The following is a 24,213-nucleotide window of genomic DNA, read 5'->3' on the forward strand; positions in this document are numbered from 1 at the left end:
AGGGTTGTTGAAAATTCATATTTCTCAGGATTTTATATGAGACTAATTTGCACAAAAAGAACTATTCCAACCAGGAGATCTTACAACACTTTCAGCTCTCCTGTGAAATACAAATTTTCATTTCCACCTAGGAGAACTTTTACAGTCTTTGCTTTCTTTTATGCCTGAAGAAGAGAGTGCCTGAAAGCTTGCAAATAAAGAATTTTTTTGCAAATAACTAATTGGTTTAATAAAAGACATCACCCCTGCCACGAGTTCTGATTCCTTTTTCCTGTAGACCAATATGGCTACAACCTATATACTTTGGGCAAGGAAAGCATGAACAATGATGAAGTTCTTTTCTAGACCAAAGCTGCATGAGTTTGCTTTAAAAAGTGAGGCTTCCTATGGTAAGCTGAAAGGGCTGACTTTTTTCCCACTAGATAGGGATAGGTGCTGGCATCTAAGCTAAACATCATAATGGCTCTGGGACTATAAGAGAGAGCTCCCAACAAGAGTCCACTGAGTTCACCACCATATCAAAGTGCGACTTCCCCTAGTGCTGAAGTAATTCAGTGGGATGACTAATAATGAGAAACATCTAATTCCTTCTGGTTTAATCTTAGGCTCTGATAACCATCCTAACTTCCTTGAAGGATGGAATAGCTCAGAGGGTATAGCATTTACATTGTAAGGGACAGATTAAGTCAGATCCTATTCCATCTATTAAGCATCTAAGTATAATCCCATTCCACCCTACTTGAGTCCCTAAAATACCATTAACACATCTGCTTTGGTAACATACTGTCAGCTTATCCTGGAGACTGAGTCACAGAAGCAGGAAGGAAGAGGAGGACCCTTGCAACTTTGGCATTAATGATTTTCAAAAGATTTGAACAGGGTGGAATAGGATCTAAAGGATGGAACAAGATCTGGCCCAATATGTTCAAGACACATTCTCTCTTTTGAGTTCCTAGGGAAGTTATAGAATCTTCTTTATTGGAGAGTCTCAAGAAGAGGCTAGACAGGCATCTGATTGGGACATCTAGGAACAGCAAATCCTGTATGTCACGTAGTTTCTTCCAACTCTGACCCTTCAGAGGACATGTGTCTGACACACTCACAGGGTGTACTGTGACGATGCTGCTCCGTCCTGTTAAAAGACCTGCTTAGGAAGCAAGGTCCCATGGTCTGATTATAGTATGGCTGTGCCATTTTGGCAGTGTTGACAATATGTGCTGTAAACCAACAGCTGCAGAAACATGAGCAAAGGCAGTGATGGGTTTGTTCTCAGGTTACACCACTAAGCCATGCATTCCAGCTTTTCACTCTCCAAATGGTCCTGTTACCTAAGCTCTTCCATGCTGAGATACCTGAAGCTTGCTGGTTGTCAGCTGTTGAGCAGCATCATCAAGTGCAATCACTTCATGCAGAGGGCTGGTCTTCCTCATGAATACTCCAACAAAAGAGCTTGTGGCCTTTTCTTTTCACAGATCAGCAATGGCCCTACATTTAGCTGTGTGCTCCTGGCTTCTGTAGTGGTACCCAGCATTCACTTCTCCTTCACTAAAATCAACTTTGGAACCTGCTTCATCTACTATGCAGGAATGCCTCTGGCCAGAAAGACCCTCACCATCACAAACAAGGAGGACAAAGAGATTAGGTAGAACACCAGTGGAAAGCTGCCTATTTTATGTACTCACCTGGCCCCCTCAGACCTCAGTGACTCACAATCTTTAATGTATGTAACATGCCTTTGTGGTAGGGCAATGCTGTTATCCCCACTTTCTGCAGACAAGGGGTTATTCCCCCTCCCTCCCACATCTGGCAGAGGGGACAGAAGGGGACTTATCCCACTGCTTCCCCCACACATGTGGCGAACGCAGCAGTGGAGGTCAGGGTGAGCAGACCCGGCTGCAGTCCCCAGAAGCAGAGTGGGGAATAACCCTCTGCCTCAGGGGCCATGGTGGCACATGGCTGCAACAGCAGGGGGGGGAGCACCTGGCAGACCAAGCTCAGATCCCTGCCAGTGGGACAAGGAGCAGGGAATTTAACCTATTTCTGGCCAGTTCAGTCCAGGCTGGCCACGCCCTCCCCCAAGCACAGCTTCCCTAAAGCTGAGGGCATGCTCTAGCACCCCCTGGCACCTGGCTTGAGCAACTGCCAGCATGTGCCTGCAGTTTCTCAGTCCAGAGGGAACGGCTGTACCATTACAAACTGGTTCAACCTAGGCAGGTTAGACTAACCTGCAAAGATGTAATCCATTCAGGCTCTGGCTTTTTGAATGTTGGTCCCTAGCCTAGAACATGCCTTCCTGCTCAGCTGGAGCAGACAGCTTAGGCCAAGGCTAGCTTGCCCACTCTGCAAGGGGGAGGGGAGCTGCAAAGCATCCTGGGATGCTGGAAGGCTGAGTTAACTTGAATCTGGAGAGGATCTTGGACAGAAGTTCAATAAACTGGTTTAGCCTAAATCAGTTAAGTCTGATACTACATCCAGGTTTATCTTAAACTGGTTTTGGCTATTTTGAAAGCAGTTTATGTGCACTGAATGTCTGTGATGTTACAGATTTGAACTAGTTTTCAATCACTTTTACTGGTTTATGGGTAATTTCTGTCCATAGCCATGGGGACAGCAGATCCAACCCTCATTGAAATGAGGCTGGATCTGTCCTATTATGCACAGCTGTTTAATTTGCATGAACCGCTAGCAATATCCCTGGATAATGGTCTCAATGAAAGGGGAGAGGGAGAATTCTAAGATATGCTGAGTACACTAGACTTTTAATGCCCAGATGCTTATCCTTTCCTCTGACCTTCCACAGCTTAGATTGCTTGTTCAGCAACACAGCCCACCTTGAGGTGGGCTTCCAGGCTGATGTGCTGAATCCTGGAGAGAAGATAGAGGTTCCAATCACTTTCTATCCCAGGGAGGCTGTTTCCTACCATGAAATCATCCCCTTTGAAATCAATGGTCTCTCCCAACAGACTGTTGAGGTCCTTGGGAAGGGCTCAGAGATGAAGGTGAGGTGAAAAGCCAGCCCTAAAACCCTAGGCATCACAGACCACACTTGGTCTTGCCTCTCCCTTTCTCTTTCCCCAATTAACAAACTTTTACCTTTCTCCTTCCCCTTCCCCCCTTTTCCTTCTCTCATTAATGATCCTTGAACATGCTCTGTCCTCATTCTGTCCACAGATTGACGTTGTGGAACCACAAAGCAAAGTGGTGAAATTTGGAGCCCTCACTGTGGGGCAGACTATGAAGAAGACTGTCAGAATAGCGAACAACAGTGTTGCCCCTCTTACTTTTAACTTAACTTTCATGTTCACTATGCTTGAGCTGCAGGAATCTAAGGTAAGCTGTGTGCTTAAACTAGAGTGCATATCATACTGTTCTTGAGCCCTTTGGGCTGGAATTGAGAGAACATACAGGCTCCAAGCTTGGGCTTTCACCTTCATGTTCCAAGCCAAATCAATTCCAAATCCATGAGTCATTCAAGAACCATAAGTGGCCTTACTACTGGCAAACATCCTCCACCCCCACCAGGGGCTTCAGATGCTTCCAAATCATTTGCTGGGCAACCCAGAGGCTTGGGGTTTAGATGCCCCCAAGTTTCGCTTGCCCTCAGCCGTATGGCTGCAGGAGCAAGGTAGGGAGGAGTCTCCCATTTCCATAAAGTGGGCGTAAAGCCAGGATCTTCCCACTGGAAGAGAAAGTGGGAGGTTAACTATACATTGCCTCTATGGGTACTACCCCATGCCAGAAAAACAGTTATCCCCAGCAACTAGAAAAACCACCTTAGTGGTCATGGTATTTCACCTGCCAGGGATGTACAACAGGGAGCAGCTGGGACTGTGCTTAGAGTTCTAAGGATCAGTAAGGAGTGGTCCAGGGATAAAGCTAAGCAGCTGTGGGAAAACTCTGCTGTTTTTATATGTAGACCTAAGGGCGTCATGGTCCCAAGTTGCCAGATGATGTGCATTCGGCCCTCTTTTTGGGCAGGTTCTCAGCTTGTCTCCTTCCAGTGAAATAACTCTGAAGCCCAAAGGAGATACCTGCACTGTAGAGGTGATCTTCTCCCCAAAGTGCCGCATTCCACAGTTCACAGAGGAGGTGATGTTCGAGTGCAATGGGCTGGCGCGCTCCCTGTTCATGGTCCGGGGCTGCTGCCAGGGCATTGAAGTGAGTCTGGACCAGGAGCACATCCCTTTTGGAGCAGTGGTGCAGCAGAGCAAAGCTTCACGGCGCATCATCATGCAGAACACGGGAGACATGGGAGTCAAGTAATGTAGCATCTTCACTGTTTACAATACAAGTCCTATGTTGCTGAAAGCTTCTGCTGCAACTGTGAACCAGAAAACCTTTAAGCAGCATCCATCCCCAGAGAGTATTTATCACTACATAGACTGCCACAGCATGGTAGGGCAGAGCCTCCCTGAGGCCCAGGTTTGCAGTCCATTGTGTGACTGAGTTACACAAGTTGAATCATCCCACCAGGCTACTGTGCACATCACAAAAGGTGGTACACAATATGGAACTCTTCCTTTAAATAAAGGTGACAGAGTCCTGCCCTCTGGCATTTAGCAAAGATCCTGGTAATGTTCAGAGCCACACTCAGGCTCCTGCAAACTGTGTCCAGGGATCTATCACTTGATAGGTAGTGACAGAGAAAGCCCTAAGATATGTAGGGGATTCTACTCTTTGTTCTTCTCCTTCCCAGCTAGGCACGAGGAACCCCACTTTACATCCTTCCTTTTCTTCTTTGTGTATTTTTGAAAGGTTTAAGTGGGACACCAAGAGCTTTGAGCCAGATTTCTCCATTAGCCCCATGGAGGGCTATATCTCCCCAGGCATGGATGTCCCCCTTGAGGTGACTTTTCACCCCTGTGAGCTGAGCCAGGAGATCCACTATGACAACCTGCAGTGCTACATCCAGGGCAGCAAAGCACTCAAGCTGTCTTTGACTGGATGTTGTGTGAACATCCCAACGACAAAAGAGGTAAGGAGGGCAGGTTAGAGAGAGCCGATGGGGCCATTCCAGACTCCTGGGTCAACTCCTCTGCCAGCCATGAAGCCATGCATACACACACAGAATGTTACATCAGCAGCTAAACAGGAGTGGCAATAGCACATCCTACATGCTGGAAGAATGAAGCTGTCATGGGTGAACAGAGCTTTAATTCTAGCACCAGGAACAAGTGAGGACCTTACTATGCTCAAGGCTCCTGTAACAATGAAAACACTGACAACAGCTCCACAGTGGGTATGGATACAGCTCCAGGGGAGTCTGGATACTGGCCTGTTGGTTGGAGGGGCTTAGCTGAGCAAAAGCAGCCAGAGGCTTACACTTAGATTTCAGCCCTAAGGGCCTTTTCTTGAGCACAAGATGCTGTAATCCTACTGCATTCCCAAAGCACAGCTCAGACCAGATCAAAGAGCCTGTCTGCAAAGAGGCTGTCCTTGACATCTAGGTTTCTGCTGTGCAGCTCCTCCCTCATATTGAGTTCCATAGCACTGCATGTGTGAATAACAGTTGAGGAGTGAGGTCCAAAAGGAGGAAGAAATTATTTTCCTGTGTTGATACATCTGTCCCTCTCCTTGTTCTGTCAGGCTGCTGGCCTGTTTGCCCAGCCCAGGGAAGGCTAAAATTGGGCCAAAGTCACTTCTGGGCCCTTCCCTTAGGGCACAGTTTATTTCTTTCAACAAAAGATTCCAGATTAACACAAAACAGAGCCTTTCCCTGAAAACAAAGACAGCTAGGGACTATATGCCTTTAGTCTTCTCCAGAGCTAGCCACAGGGGCCCGCCTCCTTCCAGCTGAGCTATCTCAGTCCTTTGCAGGCCTCACCTAAACTCCCTTCCACCTAGATCTGATAACTGAACAAGGCTGCTAGTCTCAGCCTCTTTCTTGGGACACAGCACCATGTTCCAGTCCTCCACCCTTCTTTCTTCTACATCTTTGCTAATGGGCGAGGATATACTTGCATTTATACATGCACACTCAGACACATCAGTACCCTATGGGAGAATGGAAAGAAATCCCCAATGGCAGTGAAAGATGTCCATGCTCCTTCACTGCAGATCCTGAATTTCACATGCCAAGTGCGTGGAAAACACACCCAGACCATCATGCTGTCCAACCGGAGTAACCAGCCATGGAGCTTGCAGCCCATCATTGAGGGGGAACAATGGAAAGGGCCAGAATTCATCAGGGTGGAGGCTCATCAACACAACAAGCCCTATGAGATCACTTACAGACCCCTCAGCATGAATGTAGAGAACAAGAAGCATCAGGTAAGTGAGCATACTTTGTAGCCACTGGATAGAGGCCAGATAATAAAGGCATTGTAGGCAGGCTGTTTCAGCAGACTAATAGGCATATCAGACAAACAACTACAAGTCTGAAATGGTGCTTGATCTTGGCATAAGGACAGATGAAACAGTTTATATGGTTTTTAAAAAGGGTGGAATTAACCATGCTGCATCTGAATTCCAATGTGACTGTTTTATGTGTCTGCTTCTACCCTGAAGTGAGTGGAAGTTAAACTGGAACAGCTTATTCCTGAATGAAACAACTAAGTTTTCACTTACTGCAGGGTAGGAATGGAAACCCAGAACAGTTGCACAAAACAGCCTCTCCAGTTTTTTTCACTCGCGTGGAGCTCACACCATCTATAATGAGAGCTCTTTCTCTGCTAGCCTAAGAGTTCTGGTCTCCAAACTAATAGCAGGGGTGACCAGAGGTAATAAAGTAGAGAGGGAAGGCCCAATGTGTAGCAGAGAAACAAGAGTCACAATCTGAAACAAGACCTATGTTAGAGAGAAGTTGGGCTCTTACCTTGGTGAGAACAAGAGCGTTATGCCATAGTTACCAAGAGCCACAAGAGAAATAAATCATCCCTCCCACCCCCATTCAGAGCTTTGTTAGCAGTAGTGACTAGCAAGACCCCTTCTAAGCCAGCTCCCATGAACATTTTTTGTGGGCAGGCCTGGTATGCAGATGATGTGCCTAGAGTCAGGTTAAGAAGAGATCTTGGCACATATGTAGCTTACCTTTACATTGGGCAAAATCACCCCCACTGCCAAATGTAAAACAGTAGCACAGGCGAGCAGGGCACCCTTGTGCTTGGATGATTCTTCCTGAGCAGGTCAAAATGGCTTTCAGGCTGGGTTTGTTGATAGGACAGTGCAAAGCAGTCATGTCCACACATCTGGCCACCTGTGTGTACACATCCTGCTGATCCAAACAGGGAGTCTGGGAGGCTCTGTTAACCTTTACTGTTGTCTCCAGGGCTCCATCTTCTTCCCCATCCCAGATGGGACAGGCTTGCTGTACCTCCTGCAGGGCACTGCAGAGCCCCCCAAGTCTTCAGGGTCCATCATTCGAGAGGTGCCATGTAAAACTTCCTACACTGAACTGATCCCTGTGTCCAACTGGCTAAACAAACCACAAAGGTAAACAGAGAACTGCGACAAGTCCCAGATTATTGTTCATCACAAAGGCAGCCTTGCCAGTACTCCATGGAAAGGGCTGAGCAGATGAACCTGTCTGAAAGGGTTCTCAACAGATCATAGCCAGCTGCCATGGCCCTTGCTCATACCCCTTTTGGGTTTAGGGGATCCACTCAGCTTTTAAACCAGAATGAACTCTACAGCACCTGACCCCAGTATAGTTACCAGTGAGTCAGCACAGGAGAGCACCAGGTTGTATTTATTTCTGATAGCTCAGTGATGGGGGGGATTCATTTCCTTTTTCAGAGGGGGTCACATTGTTTGGAAACACAGAGCAAATGCTGGGCCAGCTGTTGGCTCCCAGAAGGGCTGTAACAGCCAAGCAGCCTATGCAGATGTATGCTTGGCCCAGCTGGCTTACTGATTGTGATTCACGCTACTTGCAATGGCCTTCAACCATTCCCATGTTTGTCTTGTCCAGATTCCATGTGATAGTAGACATGATAAAGCCAGAAAAGCTAGACAGTACCACCGCGCTGAAGGGACTTGACTACCTTGATGTGCCAGCTTCCTCCAAGAAGGACCACAAGCTCACATTCTTCTCCTACAAGGAAGGGCTATACAGTGCAAAGGTAGACAGGCACCAGGCTCCTGGGCCCCAGAGTGGGGCAGTTGCTTGCTGGATACATGTGTGTGTACTTTTATGCCTTGCATGTTTCTAAACTAGAATATTGAAATTTGGATGCCTAAAATTAAGCATCTACCCCATAGGTACCTCAGTAACAACTCCCATTTAACATAATTGGCAACAGCACTGCTTAACACCTCTGAAAACTAGGTCACATCATCTTTGCTGAGCATATGCATGGCAGATGGGAAGCTTGAGAGTCTTGAGGAGTGCTTTGCCTTATGATCTGAACCAGACCTCAGTGCAGAGGGCACTTCTCACTCCCTTGGGTCTATGGTTCTTTCTCTCTAATTCCAGGTAACCTTTCGCAATGAGGTGACGCAGGAATACTTGTTCTACTTTGTCACCTTCAAGGCCATTCCTTCTGGTCCAATTAGCACCATCGAGATGATGACCCCAGTCCGGCAGAGCATATCCTCTTCTTTCAAGGTTGAAAACCCCCTTCTCATTCCTGTGACATTTACTACAGACTGCAAGGTGCCTGATATCAACCTCCCCCCACAATTCATCATTCCTGCCCAGTCTGAGGTATGAACTGGCCTTGGATAAAAAACTTCCTTGTATTGCTGACCCTATGATCATTTCTGGGAACAATTGCATAAACTTCACAGACAATAGCAGTTCTAGTATTCAGGTGCCCTGGTCCAGGGTTTAGCCTGTTCTGCCTGCACTCTTTGGGGCTGGTTTCTCATGGTAATAGATCCACCTACTAAGAGTCAGGTCCTAAAAGAGACTTGTTACCCACAGGATCAAATCTGAATGAGAACATGGGGAGGAAAAGCAAATCAGAGCGGTGAGGGTACTGTGAAATAGAGACTTCCCATACAAAGAATATACTCCCCCTGTGGATACCTACCTAGCTAGCAACCACGGGGCCTTCTAATGTGCCTATCACATGCAAAATCACTACCAGCAGCCTACATGTCATCGCAGCACTGTAGTAGTGATTTGTGAAACTAGTTACTGCACCATCCACCATCATGTCACTCTTCCCCAGTGGTGCAGATATATAGATAACAATCACTGGCTTGGCTGCTGTACGGGTTCAGCTTTGCCTTCAAGAGCAAATGCAAGCCATGTTTTGCCCACCCCTCTATGACAATTTGGTCAACTTAGGGCACCAGCTCCATTTCTTGACCAGCTGTCCACATGTAAGTCACAACCACGCTTGCCCCAAGTCTTCCTCACCCTTGTGCTGGGCAGGCTCAAGAGCTGAAGTGATTCTTTGCTAAGACCAGCCCTAATGGCCTTGAACCCTGGCATACAAAGGGCACATGTTTTGGTTTGCTTTTTTTCCTTCTAATTTTTCCCAAAAAAAGATTCTCCCAGAAGCAAATTGCAGGCAATCAGGGCTGATCCAGGGGGGTGCAATAGTGAAGTCACACCCACTTCACCATTGGCATCTCTGCTCTCAACCAGCAGACACACACACTGTGAACTTGCTGCCACTACTGCACTCCCCTTTGCAGCATCCTGGAACTGCTGCTGGACACAGTTAATGGTCAGTTAAGGGACATGTGGTATGGACAGACACCAGCACACTCCTTGTTCCAGCTTTGCCAGAGGTTACTACAGCTGTCTAAACACTTCCTCAGGATACCCCACTACCCTCAGATCTGAATATGTTAGCATTATACATTACAGTCAGGCAAAGGTCCCCAACACACAGCTCATGAAAACGTGTTACTTATAAGACTCTCTAACATAGCTCACAACCATGGGAAATGAGTTAAGAAGAGCAGAATCTTTTGTTGTCTGCATTGCATCACTTCAGAGGTGGCCAACCTCTGGCATGGGTGCCATAAGTGGCATGGCAGCCTCTGTGTGTGACTCATAGGAGATTAGGATGGCAGATAGGGCAGGGAGCAGAAAACAAAGTAGACCATTGGGCAGAGAGCAGATCAGGCAAAGGAGAGAGACTGAAGTAGCACTCAAGAAGTAGTGGAGCTAATTTGTGACACTCCTGTCTAAAAGGTTGGCTCCCACCAGCCCACTGCATGGTTTTACCCATGGGCCAACAAAAGCTGGGAAACACTGCTGTATGGTTAGACCCCCCACCTCCTTCCAGACTGCTCTGTACATATGAGAAATGACCCCGTCCCAAACATTGACGCTCTGAATGGATAAATCAGGTATGGGGTGGGAGGAGGAGGAAGAGGACACAGGAGCAGAGAGATTGTTGGTTATTAAGACCAACTTGCGGGATCTCCAATATGAAGTTTATTGTATGGCGGTGTGCAACTATTATACCTCGCACAGGATTGGTACCAAAAGGGATATTGGTCTCCTACACACACACACACACACTTGCACTCATTCATTCAAACCTATATAGTAGCTGCTGTAGTGACTGTGAGAGCACTTGTGTTACTATATCTACCTACCCGAGGCACTGGAGTCTGCTACTGATGGCCAGTCAAAGTTTCCTTCAAGGCAATGTCTTCTCCAGAAGAGGGTCGCTGGCTTGTCCTTCTGGTCACTAGGTTCTGGTGCTGGTTGAAGAAAGAGGGTGCTGCTGAGGGTCCCACTCATATTCATAAAGAATATGAAATAAAATGTAAAGCATAAATAAAATGTAAGACACAGGATGCCATACCAAAAATGTAGAGGGAATACATGAACAATAAAATACAGAAATGCATAATAAAATAGAATACAGAAACAAACACAATATATGAATATAATTTAAAATATAATCTGAAAGGGGAAAAGAAAGGTGCTTCCTGACAAGAGAAGACGGGGGGAGGGGAGCTGTTGCTACAAGATGAGATCCTTTTTTGTGGCAGAAGGATAAGAGCCTGATCATTTCTGGTAGATAAATAATGGTCATAGATGAATGAAGTCACACTCCCCCCTTGTGATCATACTTGCTTGACTTTGACATTATTATAGACTGTAAATGCACTGAATGAGTCAGCTTTGGTAGGGTAGAAAAGAAACTGGCTCTTGACTTGAGTGTGACTGGGTGTTCTTACAGCATCTTTTAACAATAACCAGTATCTCAGGACATCAGGTGCTAGTTTCCCTCCTGTATTAGCTTCTAAAGTTCCCCCTCCCCCTCTAATGCAGCAGGTTATTCTCTCTTTCTTCCCAGGGGATGCTTGTTTTTGAATTCCAGCCCCTTAAAATTGGGGAAGTCAGTGGACGCCTGACACTGCAGAGCAGCGATTTGGGCTCCTTCCAGTATGACCTGAACCTGAAAGCCATCACAGGCAGGCCAGAGAAGCCACTCTATTTCCGCACCATGCTGGGCAGCAGCCAGATCATCACCACCAAGTTCATTAACTATACCCGCCAGAGAGTGGAGTATACCACCAAGGTGAGCAGAGCTTCCTCTGTCCTCCAACTCCTCTGGTGCTTCTGAAGAGTAAGGAAGCCACAGAGGCTTCTAGGGCACCATCAGCAGACAGCTGAGTCTGCAAACCCCATCAGCCCTTCTTAACTGACTGCCCTGTTCAGCCTTTTCAGCAGGACCCCTGCCTGGCTTGGCTAGTGCAGGTTGGTGAGGCTAGAGAGAGTGTAGGCAGCCTTCATACTGACTTCACAGCAAAGCTGAGTCTGAGCTAAGGACCACTTCCATTGCATCCTCACTCAAATGGACTTCATCATGGCTATTGCTGCAGTATGACAGTGCCTCTGTTTTCTGGACTGGTTCTAGACTGCTTATCCTAGGAATGGTTGGCTTTACTGCTACAGACAAGGGAGGCACCCCAAGCCACTGTGTCTAAGTCATCCCAAGAACCAAACACCCCTAGAGCTCCAGGTTGGGAATTGGAGCTAGTGGATGGGTTTGACCAGGTCCTGTGAGCACAGAAAGCCCCAAGCAGAGCTGGGCTGTGACATGCATCTCACTGACAAAGTGAAATAGTAAAGACCCCCTCCCCTGCATCCATTTTGTATCTCTGTACATTGGAGAATCCCCTGATTCTAAATTATCCTAGTGTCCCATAACCGTTGATGTTTTTGGCTCCTGGGAGATGCCAGACTCAGAGCAAGTGCCTTGGGCTCTGGGGTTAACATGCCTTCTGTGAATCCATGTGACACCCTCCCTCCCCTTGCAGATTGACTGCCCAGACTTCCATGTAGACAAAGTCATCAGTGCAGCTGCAGGGTCCCAAGGAGGCACAGATGTCAGTGTGGAAATAACCTACGAACCCTGCCAGCTGGGTGAATCCAGAGCAACCCTGCACCTTTCCTCTCCCATTGGAGGAGAATACACCTTTCCACTCTTCGGCACTTCGGTACCCCCCAAACCTCAGGGCCCCTTTCAGATCAAGGCTGGTTCCAGCACTTCAATCCCTTTCAAGAATGTGTTCTTGCAGCACACAACCTTCATCTACCATGTGGACAGCCCAGCTTTTACCATCAAAGCCTCTGAAAACATCCGCTCCAAGAAAAGCATCTCCATCACTGTTTCTTTTGAAGGAAACCCCACTGGCAGCAAAATGCCAGTCACCAGCAGGCTCGTCATCTCCTGCGCCTGGGCTGCACATGTGGGGGCAGGCATCTCCTGGGTTTATTACTTGAAGGGCATAACGCCCGAGAAGTGATCCAGTGGCACGTGGACAGAGCAGCACTATCCTAATTCCTAAGTACTCTTAGTATTCTTTAGCAGCCAGGCATTCCTTCCCCTCCCCAACAACTGACCTCAATCCCCCACATGATTCACAGCCCTCAGTGCCCTCACTTATCTTTCAAGATCTCAACCTTCCTATTCAACAGCCTCTTTGTGTAGAACAGAATCTTTTTACAACTCTGAAGTGCCTTGGTAGTGAAAACGAGTTCTCAAATAAATTCACCACTCTTTCCTTCAGGACAAAAAAATATTTTTATATCTCTGGAATCAGTTTTGCAGTCTTCACCTAAGCAGAAATCCCAGCAAAATTGATGCATGGAGCTCTGCCTGTGGAAGGACTGCAGGACAGGACATAAAATGCACCCTCTTCTACACAATATAAGTTGTCTTGTTTATTACTGCAACACAACTAATATAAAGTTTTTACCTCCCAGCAGAGCAAATTAAAAAGTACCTTTATTACTGAAACAACTCAATTGTATTCCTTGTCCTTGCCATAATACAATTGCTAATGTATTTACTGCATTGTATGACCCTCACAATATACAGGGTCCACAAAAAGCCTAGGGAACCATGTGACTGTTACAGTTACACAGGTTAAGATTTGCTGCTCAATCTTCCCACTTTTCAGAAGTGCAAAGGTAATTGCCTTATTATCTGCTAAGTAAAAACACTTGCACCTGAAGGAAGATTCCTCCTTTGGATTTATTTTAAAAGTTCCTTGGACACCAGCCAGGAATGAGCTAATAAAATCAGAGATGTGGAGATTCATGGTAGGTGGGCATGGCAGATTTCAAGACAGATTTCAAGATTAGCTCAACCCAAGAGCACCTCAGTTTTTCATAAGGTGGCAGAAGAGAGAGTTCACCAATGTATTCCCCTTACTATCCAGACATTGGCCAGATCCTCTGACACTTCCCAGCTGAACCCATAAGTAACTGGGCTTACTGTGGCAATGCACTTTTTTTTTACCAAGTTTGCTTATTTGCTGTATGAAAATGTATTTTGGAATAAAGCTAGTCCAGCAAGCAGCGAGTATTGGTGGGTTTGTTTCTAGATCAGGTTTGTGAGACAGGAACTCCATTGGGTAAGGAGCTGGCAAACAAATGATTTGTGCATTCAGACCAGAGAGAAATGCAATGAAAAAGAACCCAGAGAAGCTCAAGGATTTCTGGATAACATGAAAGGAGGAAGATGTAATTTAACAGTCTAAGGACAAAGCTAGGTGCAGGGGACTCTTGGGTTCCACTCACAGTTTGGATCCACTGCAAATCACTTAGTACCAAGGCACTTGAGAATTCCACTAGAGACCTATCTGCATATAAAACCTTTTAAAAATATGGTCCGTAGAGCCTCATTCTGTTCCTAATGAAGCCAATGGCAAAATTCATTCAGTTCCATATCTCAGTTTCCCCACTTGTGAAATGGGAATAAGAGCCTTCAGGAGACTACCACCCACTAGGACTCTTACACTTTGGTCTCTGCTCCATCACCTGAGATAGGTGTAATGCTTGAAGATGTTTTGGTTCTTAAGGGAACAGTAAAGTAATGGCTTGCAAACCAGTGCCCATGAAAGCAGTTCATGCCACCATTGGGAACCACCAGTTAGTTTGTTCCTGAAGTCAGGGAAGGAACCTTCTGTGACAGGTACATCTTTACGGCCATGTGTCCAGCCCTTGCTCTGAGACTGCAGGCTGTCATTGTGAGGCATCTTCACCTGTGCTCTTGCCTTCTGCACAGGCCCAGGTCATGATGGTCCTTGGCACTTAGCCATTTTTTAAAATGCTTGAGCTGGCTCTTTAGTGTGTCATACTAGTGCTTTGTGCTCTCTCTTCCAACTCCTCAGTGCTTGCCTTGGCTGTTCAATGCATGCCTTTTCAGTACTTTGGTGCTTCAGAAGTTGTTTTTTCAGTGTTTGCCTGTTTGTCTTGGGGCAATGTCACCCAGCTGTAGCACATGTGAGAATGTCTTCACTGCAGTTAGGGCAGGTGATCTGCATCCACATCCAATCAGCCAGGTTAGCCTAGCCAGTTGTGAACAGACACAAAAAGCAATGGTGTCTCAGTTCTTTGATTACCTGTATGTGTTGTTAATAGATATGGAGGCACAGTCCATGGTTCCTGTGTTGCAGTAAGTGGATTTGCTCTGATACTTTCCCAGTGATTTGTAAAAGAATTTGTCTTTTTCTCTGGACATGTGGAAGTGATTGTGGGAAGACCTTGAAGTGTTATCAACATTCAAGTGTTACCCTGTGTCTTCATTGCAGAGTAGGTGGTTTAGCAGCAGAGTACATAGGGACCTGAGTGCCCTGCTCCCCATTGGGAAGAGGACTGTCACCTGAAATGCATAAAATGTTCCACATGTCCATCATCTTAGGCCCCCTCTCCCACCTGGCAAAAATAAAAGTTGCCATCTCTGCTTAGCAGCCCAACTGAAAGCAAGGGTAGGAGTCAACCCTTCACAAGTGCATAGGCCTAAGGGAATGAGAGAAGGGCAAGAAGCTGAACGAAAAGCAAGATTGCAAACCTTGCCTAAAAAGGAAGAGAAGTCTAAAGATGAAAGAAGAGGAGCAGAAAATAGGGGTGAAGTTATAATGAGTGGTGTTGAGAGAGAGAGAGCAAAGAGAAAGCAGATGTCTTGCCCTCTTGCTGTTTTCACAGAGACCTGCCTACCATGTGACCCTCATGACTTTGCACTGGGGATTAGCATTGTCTGGAAGTTCCTGGCACACATCACTGGGTACCCAACACTGCCCTCTTTTTGTGTCCAGAATAACAGCCCCCTATACCCTCTGCTCAGAGTAGTGGAAATAGCTAGCTATCCCTTTACTCCTACTCTTCACCTCACGGCCACATCTCTTGAACCCAGTAAAAGCTCTCCTTGCAGCTCCAAAGGCCCCTGCTTTCATGCCCTTACTGAACAGATTTGTTCCTGATGTATTTCATCCAAATTTCAATTTTCCAAGGTGTCAGCTGTGAACACGTTCCTGCACTTCAAAGATGTCTAGTGGAAACATTTCCTCACTTTTTTTCGTTTTCTTTGGAAAATAAATTATATTTTTCCTTTTATCATGTTTTAGACTCTACTGAAATCAATTAACCTGAAAAACAGTAAAACTTCATAGCACAGTTGACGAAACACTGGATAGTGCTTCATCACAAACTAACAAGCTTTATTATACCAGAAAACTTTATTATATGCATGGAAGAAAAATATATTCATGCATTTAACCACAAAGATTACATTACAACACTAAATCCTTGGGAGATTACTCCGAAGTAAGGGCTCTGGATCAGCCCTATTAGTTTTTATTTAATTGTTGCTAACAGAAATGAAATCACTGTATAGAGCTATGATTTGGAAGGCATTTTAGAAAGAAAGGCACGTTCATTTTCCTCAAGAGTCTGCAGGCAAAGTGAAGCAAAATAAAGAAGAGTAAGTCAAGGTAAAGAGGTTGTGGGGAATTAGCGAGGAGGATTCCTGAGATGTACATGTTAAAGGGCAGTTTGGAGGTAAGGCAAAGGCAAACAGATGTCAGGGTGCTGGGCTGAGATTTTGGAGGCCTGTATTTAACTTCCTGCTTTGCCACAGACCCCTGATGAGGAGAGCACTGCCCCTGCTGCTGCATTTTATCCAATGACTGCTCAAAGCAGAAACAGCTGTGGGAACTGGGCATACTACTTTCTAGGCAAGTGCCCTCCTCACACAGCCATAGTCAGGCTCCTTTTTACATGTTCTTCCTTCTGATCCCATGTTATCTTCCCCCTTGGTTGCCCAGTGGGGCAGCTACAATAGGCAGTGTGGTGGGAGCATTCAGCCCTCTTGGCCCATGGTTTAATGTTTGGACATTATGCTTGAAAAAAGGAGCTCAAGTTTGGATCCCGTATGGCTGAGGGGAGACCTAAAACCTGGTTCTCCAACCTCCTAGACAAGTGCTTTAAATATTTACAAAGGTGCAGTGGGGTATACACATGTTAAATACACTAAGGTATGCAGACGCTGTGGTAATGGGTAGGGTGACCACAGGGAAATCTAAGACATTTGGGGCACTGCCTCCACCCCTTCAGTGGCACTGCTGCAGTGTGTCACTCTGCCTCCCCACTGGCCTACATTCCTGCCATTCTGAGATTCTTATTTTAATTTTTGCCAACCAGCTGGGACTGACCTTTGAAATCCAGATGTGTGGTCACCCTAGGAATGGGACTGTCACAGGATTGTGGGGTCTTTGCTGTGCCTTCCTACCCTGGACCTTGTCTTGGGTAAAGCCTGCCTCCATTCCAGATAAGATGGTGATTTGAGAAGGGAGGCTGTTCACCGCTTACAAGAGACTCGGCACTCTTGCTCTATAGCCCTCCTTATCCCTCTAGTCCAAACCACAGTGTGACCAGCTAGCTGGTAGTGATTTGGCCCAGGGGTTTTGAAAGGGTAAAAGATGATTGGAGGGCTTGGGATTCCCGTTCCTCACCAATCAGTCCCCAGAGACTCATCCTCCATGTCCCCTGATTGGCCCTTCTGGTCACCTGGAGGGGGATAAAAGGGACAGTGTGGTTGACTCTGAGAGACCAGTGAGGGACCACAAGGAAGGAGCTTTGAGGTGCTGGGCCAGTGGGGTGGGAGCAGTTGCCCCAGAAGAGCCTGAAAGAGTGGGACCTGCAGATAGCAGTTAGATGGCCAGCAGGAGAAGCTCCCTGCTGGGCTCCAGGATCCCCTAGGAGAGGCTGCAGCCAGCAGGAAAGGCTCCCCTGCTCCAGCAAGGATCTGAGCAGTGACCTGAGAGGTTTTTAGCTCCTCCAATCAAAGGCCAGGCAGCTTGATGTGAAGCCGGAGCTCCAGGAAAGTCAACATCCCTAGCAGCTTGGAAAAGCATCAGCACTGGTGGTTGTGTGGTAGAGGTTCTGCCTACCACATGGGTGGTCTGAGTTTAAGCTGGGATGACTTTAGGTGAGTGAAGTGTCAGGGAGAAACTTTTGTTACAGTGGAAAGAAGCCATTGTGTTTTCCCTCTTTCCCCAACCCTCCAGGCACCCAGGCCCTATATTCCTTGTTATTTGACATTTTGTATTTTGTGCCTTTTATTTCACTAACCAGTATTGTTTGTTCTGCTGTTTGTGTTTTATTTTTTGTTAACCCTGTCTTTTGTCAACTGGATGAATATGTCTATGATTGTGAGTGTTTAACCTTTGTTGACTCCTGCCCTCTTGGGGTGTTGCAGTATCCCCTATACCCCTGGTTTATACTGGTTATGTTCCCAGTACTATTCTCTCATTAAAAGGTATATGGTTAAGTCCCCACTAGTGATCTGTCTCTCCTCTATAAGGGGAGGAGAGTCTCTACACCTCCCACAGTACTTGTGAACCTGCTCTGATCCCTTCAATTGGAGAGGGGGTACGTCTTGGAGTACTGCCCGAGTTACAACAGTCTATGAGCTCCATGATACCCCAGTCTTTAGCTTTTCTTATTTCCTATCAGTGGAACCTTGCTGTGCCCTGCCTCTCTGAATGGGCCCTGTCCCAGTTGCCTATTGGGCTTCTGCTCTCTTGTTCTGTATTCTTTAACTATCCATTGCTTTCTTACTCTTTAGCTGAGCTGAGCCCACCTGAACTCCTCCTGTGGGAACCTCCTCCTTCACCCCTTTCTAGTCTTGCCCATAATCTGGATGTTCTTCCCCTTCCCTTCTTTCCCCTATGTTATCAGCCCCCAAGGGGCTGCCAATCAGCAGGAATCTTGGTTTTCTTGGTTTAAAAGTTACAAATTCTCTGGTTTTTAAAAACACCAAAATCTTCAATTAAAATGAAACCCTGCTATGTATATGTATGTATCAACTGAACACAATGTTTTATTGATATATTTACAAATTGAAAGCAATGCCCATTGTAGACTTGGGCTCCCCACTCTTCTGACCTCCCCACAAGGCTTTTGGGGCCCAGCAAGAAGAGGGTATTTCACCGTGGTGGCGTGGGGCTTGATGTGGCAAGGAGCTTCCCCACCCGGCCCTGCTCTGCCCTGGTGCACCAGGTCCTGCCCATTGGGCCACAGAAGCCCGGGGGAGGGCAGCAGGGTGGGAAGCCCAAGCTCGTACCTGCCGCATGCACAAATCTGAGGGGCACAAGTTCCCTGCTCCCCTCCCCAGGAGTGCATGCAGAGGTGGAGAGGCAGCCCTTCCTCCACCCCTCAAATGAGGTGCCTGTAGCTCCCTCCTGCTCCTTGCCGGGGCCCTATGGCCACACATTCCAGTCCTGGCCCCAAGCCCTACACACTGCCCCAGCTGGACAGCAGCCCCAATCCTGCCCAACTCCTTCCCTATGGGGCCCTCAATCCCCTTCTCATGCTAGACTTATCTGCAGGGCCTGCTCTCCAGACTGCCTGGCAGCTGGCTATGTGCACATGTGAGCACACACATACACATGGCACCCTCTGCCTGACTGCCCTTCTCCCCACCCCCGGTCCAGAGACCTCTTTGCAAAAGTGGAAAATCTGTGTGCTTCTCTAATAAAATGAATAATCTGTGGTTTTTCTTGGTCAAAAGGAAAAATACTTTTTTTTCCCCCCCCCCTATTTTTCTGTGGGAAACGGAAAACCCAGATCCCTGCTAATCAGTCTGCCCACGTGTCCTGCCTTAACCAGTGGGCCCCAGGGCTGTTGCCCACTCCTTGCTTGTTAATCTGCAGGGTAATCTGTCCTGCAGGCTTGTTTACCCTGCTGCTTTTCAGGGCTCTCCTCCTTGTACTCTGCTGCCTGCCACAGACTTCATGAGTACTTGAAGTAGAAGGGATGTATGTCAGCCTAAAAGCAGGAACCTACTGTAGGTGGTAGCCTACAGCACCCCGAGCAAAGGAAGAGATGGAAGCTACAGAGTTGTAGCCAAAAGTCTTTTTACAGAGTGCGAAAAGGGAGACAGAGACAGAGACAGAAAAGGCAGTTATTGTAGCCGAGGCCTGGGGAGGCCCATGTGTAGGCAAACATGAGTTCAGTGACACTTGACAGCTGAAAATTGTGTCTAAGGTGCTTGCTGAATACTGTGAAGATTAGACCAAGTGTTTCTTATCATTTGTTCATGTATTATAAGCTGTTTGTTGCCACTGAGAGCCTAACTGAAGTTAAAAAGTAATGAAGCCTTGTATGTAGTAAATTTAGCAAAGCCTTATAAAAATAGTAGCAAGCTTTGTAGTGCAGTTTAAAATTAACCTTATCAGAAGAATGCAAAGGATTGTACTGCTATTAGTCAGTCCTAAGGGAAGCTTGCAGTAGGGCAATCTGTATGGCAGTAAGTTATCAGCACAGCTCAAAAGTTATAAATTAGTTAGCACATCCAAAAATCATTTAGAAGAGAGATGCAGCTCTGTGAAAGAAGCTGATCTAGAGTTGGCTGCTGACCTAGTTTCAGTGGGCCCATAGATCTCAAGGAGCCCAAAGACTGAATACCAGGGTCCTTCCCCATATCCCTTGGACAGCGCTGATCAGGGACGCCTGACTTTGCTGAGCTTTGCAAAAAAGAAACTTGTACATCAGGCATCAGAAGAAACTGCCGATAAGTTGCCAGTGTGAATTATTATTGTCTGTCATTGCAGCCTTATTATTTACGTGTAGTTGTGTATTTAAGTCAGTAGACCTTTTTTACCTTGCTACCCCGACCACACTCTCAGCAGAGGGTTCAATCCTGAACCCTCTGCTGGTAGCTGAGATGCTAAAGAATAAGGAAGAGCTGGTAACTCAGGACTGGATGGAGGAAGAAGAGAAGACCAGAGGTTTCTGAAGACACCACCTAAACGCTGCAAGGCCAAACATGAGACTCTGAGCACTGGCAGCCTCCAAGGTGGGGACTGTGACTGGGCTGTGCCAGGGCTCCTGGGAGACTTAAAGCTGGAGGTTCCTGGCTAGGGGGTCATGCCCTTCTGCCCGGGGTCATTCCTGTTGCCAGATTTGAGGTCAGGAAGGAATTTTACTCCATGGTCAAATTGGTGCAGACTGGGGGCTTTTGCTTTCCTCTGAAGCAGTAAGCTCCTCTCTGCCTGGGATCTCTGGGGCATATAACAGAAGCAGGACATGGGCTCCCCTGGGGCAGGTTAGTGTGCTGTGTTAGGGTTACTTATCATTTTATGAAGAGTTTAGACTGTGGACTTGCACAGGGTGGTTTGGGGAGGGATGCTCCTGCCTCAGGCAGACCTTTGCAGGTCCCTTCCAGCCCCGCTTCTGCCGAGTGCTGTGGACCAGGCGGGGGGAGCTCTGCAGCCCTCTGCTGGGACACAACACGGCTCTGCAGCACCAGCCCAGACCCCGCCATCCTCTCGCCGAAGGAGCCCGGCGGGGGGCTCAGGGTACCTGCCGCCGGCTGCCACAGCCCCGCCGAGGGGTGAGAAGCCGGGGCCGCCCCCCTGCGCGCGCAGATCGCACTGGAGGCCGCCCGGGTCCGCGCCCGGGGCGCCCTCCCCTGACTCAGCCCCTCAGCTCGGAGGCAGCGGGACCCTACGGGGAGCCGGGCGGCAGGCAGCAGCGGGGCCTGAGGTGTAAGTGGCCGGGGAGGCGCCCACCCTACCGGCCCTCGAAGGGCGCTCAGGCCACAAGGCCCACTCACGGGCTGAGACCACACGGCGGGGCCTGTACGAGACGCCGTGCGTGCGCAGAGGGGTTGGAGGACAGGGGCGGGGCCTCGGGCGGAAACCGGAAGCGGTGCCGGATCATGTGCTGGACGAATATGGCTGCCGCCGCCCGCTAGCACCGGAGGAGTAGGGCAGCCGACCCGCCCGGCTATGGGGGGCTCGTCCTGGCTCGGCCGCTCCGCGTGACGCCCCCGCTTTGCCCGGCTCCGGCCGCCCCGAGGCTCGCCCGCAGCGCCCCACGCCGCCGCCATGAACGCGGAGAAGGACTTCGCGCCGCTGACGCCCACCATCGTGCGCGCGCTGAACGACAAGCTCTACGAGAAGCGCAAGGTGGCGGCGCTTGAGATCGAGAAGTGAGCGCGGGCGGGCGGGGCCGGTCCCTCTAAGACCACGGGGCTCCCCCCATCTCCCCCCAGGGCCGCGGCGGCCCCTGTTCGTCTGCACGGAGCGGCCGGGCAGGGGAAGTCCTCACCCGCTTCCACGCAGCTGGAACCCGAACCTGCCCATCCCCTCGTCTCCCTCGCTGCCCGGCACAGGCAGCGTAGCTGAGTGGGGGAGGGAGTGTGGGGGCGGGGGGCCGGTCGCAGCCCGCAGGATCTTCCTCTGACTCGCCCGCTCCAGTGCCCCTCGGACACAAGCCTGTTTGTTGCACTTGGGGCCCCGTGAGCCTGAGCCCACCAAGGGAAACCATAAGGCCCCCTGAGAGAAGGCAGCCAGCAACTGATTGCTGAGGACACATCATAAGAAAACAGGGAAGGGAGTAGATGCTGCTCTGGCTGGACCCTTGCTCTGGCACCTCTTATTCTCCGAGGAAAATATTTCTTCCTCACCCCTGTGTTGTAATCTCTAATGTGACAAGCAACAGCAGCAGGGGTGATGTTTCGAGGCACGGTGGATTTTCTCTTGCCCTCCCTTTAAGTTTAGATCTCCAAACAGGGCTTGCTGAAGGATGGAACACCATAAAACCTGATATAGAGACAGCTTTGTCGTAATAAAAGTGTGCTCAACCTCTCTCTGCAGTATTGTGTCTCTAACACACAAGCTTTGTGTCAGTGTGGAGGAGCTTCAGACTGACTAAAAACCACGAGACTCAAGTTGCACCATCCTAACATGGGTGAAATGCAGAAGCTACAATGTCAGTTTTGACAAATCAGGTAGATCATTAAATTACTGGCTCAAACCCTCTAGTAAACCAATAAGGAAGTTACTGCCCCATGTGTCAGGTGTAGCCTGCTGCTGCAGGATTGTAAGTAGATTTGCCTCTTGGCTTGTGCTGAGATGGAGGTCTGGTTTATTCCTTTAGTGTGGCGTGTGATGTGTTGCCTTTCACGTTTTGTCTGAAGAGGCATCAAGCTGTGTTAATGTGTGGTGCAGGTTTGCATGCTATACCTGCAAACACAGATTTTTGGCAAAATATAGCTGGATAAGGTAGTCAAATGTATTTGGCATAACTTTGCTGTCCTCTGTCAGCATCAGCTTTTCTAGCCTTAGCGTTGTTTATTCTGGTGTATTGAATGTCTGACTTGATTCTCTACCCCGGAGGCAGCACTGTCTTCTCTTTTGCTGTCCAAACCCTTCCAAGAAGGGGGAAGTGGCTGGGTTTTAATATCCTAGATTAAGGTAATGTTATTCTAAGGTTTTCTCTGCAGTAGCAAACTGTTGCTCTCATTTACAGTTAATGGTCAGTTGCATCTACAAAGCCTGTTCTCTTGTAGAGGCAGCCTGTGCTGACTGTTGTTACTATCACATTCAAGTAACCGTAATAAAGAGGCCTTAAACTACGTCATGTAGATTATAATCCAGCATTTTAAGGACAGGAGGAGCCCCCAGAGCGCAGTCTAGGTCCAGCTTTTTTGTAGTACTGTGTTAGGGTTGCTCATCATTTTATGAAGAGTTTAGACTGTGGACTGACTTATACTGGGCGGTTTGGGGAAGGATGCTCCTGGAGTACTTCACAGCATTTCCATAACTCATGGAAACCCATCTGCCTCATCTTGTTAAGCTTAGTGAGAACTAGCTGTGACTAACGCTCCACTCTGGGTATCTTTGTGGGCTTTGTTTAAAAAAAAGAGTGGAGATCATCAATTAAGAGAGAATTCAGGTTTTGGGGTTGTTTTGTGCATTAGAGTAAAAGCGCTAGGGGATGGCCCCGTCTTCCCCTTCCCTCTTTCCTTTTGCAGCTCATTTTTAAATGTATAACTGTGCAGTGTCTCTGATTCTTAAGAATGGATAAAGAAGGTCCTGTGAGATATGCATGTTCTTCCTGTAAGAGTCTTTTTTCCCCTTGCTTTTGCATTACAAGTTTCTGTCTTCTGTGCTGGAAAGCTGGTGGTTTTGAAATAGTGGAGTTGACAGTTTCGTATTGAGGGCTAAAGCTGAACTAGAGAGAGTTTGTTTAGAAACTCCTATTTGACGAGCCTTCACGAACACTTGACACAAAGGGGAAATCTATATCAAGTCTCTACTAAAGAATCAGTAGCTCCTGCCCTTCTGGGTAAGTCTTGAGAAAACTCTAGATGCCTTCAACACAGGAAGGGACAGGGAACAGTTGTAAACCAGCTCCTGGCCAGTGGTCAGAAAGTTTGAGAAATAAGGTTGAGTATGGCCAGCCCCAGACCAAGAAGAATAGTTCTTGTTAGCATTATGACCACCACCACCTCCCTGCCAGCCCCTTGCTTGATAAACCAGTAGCACTGGCCATTTTGTGCAGGTGACTTTGCTAAAGAGGGCAACTTCCTCTGAGTCTTTAAAGGGAAAAGAGCTAGATGCTAGTTTCAAGGGTTGGAAGGGACCTGAGCAGATTTCATAGACATTAGGGCTAGAAGAGACCTCGGGAGATCGAGTCCAGCCCCCTGCCCAAGTGGCAGGAAGTCAGCTGGGGTCATAGGATCCCAGCAAGATAAGCATCCAATTTACTCTTGAAGG

General features: G+C 47.9%; 2 protein-coding genes and 1 long non-coding RNA gene across 4 annotated transcripts in view; 2 read left to right on the plus strand and 1 right to left on the minus strand.

Moving 5' to 3' along the window:
* The window catches only part of HYDIN (HYDIN, axonemal central pair apparatus protein), a 383,645-nt gene extending 370,268 nt beyond the window's left edge, over positions 1–13,377 (plus strand). For both annotated transcript variants that reach the window (XM_019535579.1, XM_019535580.1), the window contains exons 75-85: positions 1,473–1,642; positions 2,801–2,999; positions 3,172–3,330; positions 3,979–4,259; positions 4,756–4,975; positions 6,058–6,270; positions 7,268–7,431; positions 7,910–8,060; positions 8,414–8,644; positions 11,211–11,435; positions 12,178–13,377. In XM_019535579.1, coding sequence (XP_019391124.1) covers positions 1,473–1,642; positions 2,801–2,999; positions 3,172–3,330; positions 3,979–4,259; positions 4,756–4,975; positions 6,058–6,270; positions 7,268–7,431; positions 7,910–8,060; positions 8,414–8,644; positions 11,211–11,435; positions 12,178–12,666 — 2,502 coding nt within the window. In that variant the 3' untranslated portion in view covers positions 12,667–13,377. The remainder of the gene's footprint in view (positions 1–1,472; positions 1,643–2,800; positions 3,000–3,171; positions 3,331–3,978; positions 4,260–4,755; positions 4,976–6,057; positions 6,271–7,267; positions 7,432–7,909; positions 8,061–8,413; positions 8,645–11,210; positions 11,436–12,177) is intronic.
* Positions 13,209–16,601, minus strand: LOC109310448. The gene is made up of 2 exons (XR_002101206.1): positions 15,793–16,601; positions 13,209–15,481 (listed from the first exon to the last, which is right to left on the minus strand). It is a non-coding gene; the product is annotated as an uncharacterized LOC109310448 (long non-coding RNA).
* Positions 16,602–21,394: 4,793 nt separating this feature from the next.
* VAC14 (Vac14, PIKFYVE complex component) overlaps positions 21,395–24,213 on the plus strand; it is a 193,695-nt gene continuing 190,876 nt past the window's right edge. Inside the window, exon 1 of the mRNA XM_019535581.1 lies at positions 21,395–21,641. Within this exon, the coding sequence (XP_019391126.1) occupies positions 21,538–21,641 (104 nt within the window). The 5' untranslated portion in view covers positions 21,395–21,537. The remainder of the gene's footprint in view (positions 21,642–24,213) is intronic.

The sequence above is a fragment of the Crocodylus porosus genome, unplaced genomic scaffold, assembly GCF_001723895.1.
Source record: "Crocodylus porosus isolate Cpor-Errol unplaced genomic scaffold, CroPor_comp1, whole genome shotgun sequence".
NCBI classification, from domain to species: domain Eukaryota; kingdom Metazoa; phylum Chordata; order Crocodylia; family Crocodylidae; genus Crocodylus; species Crocodylus porosus.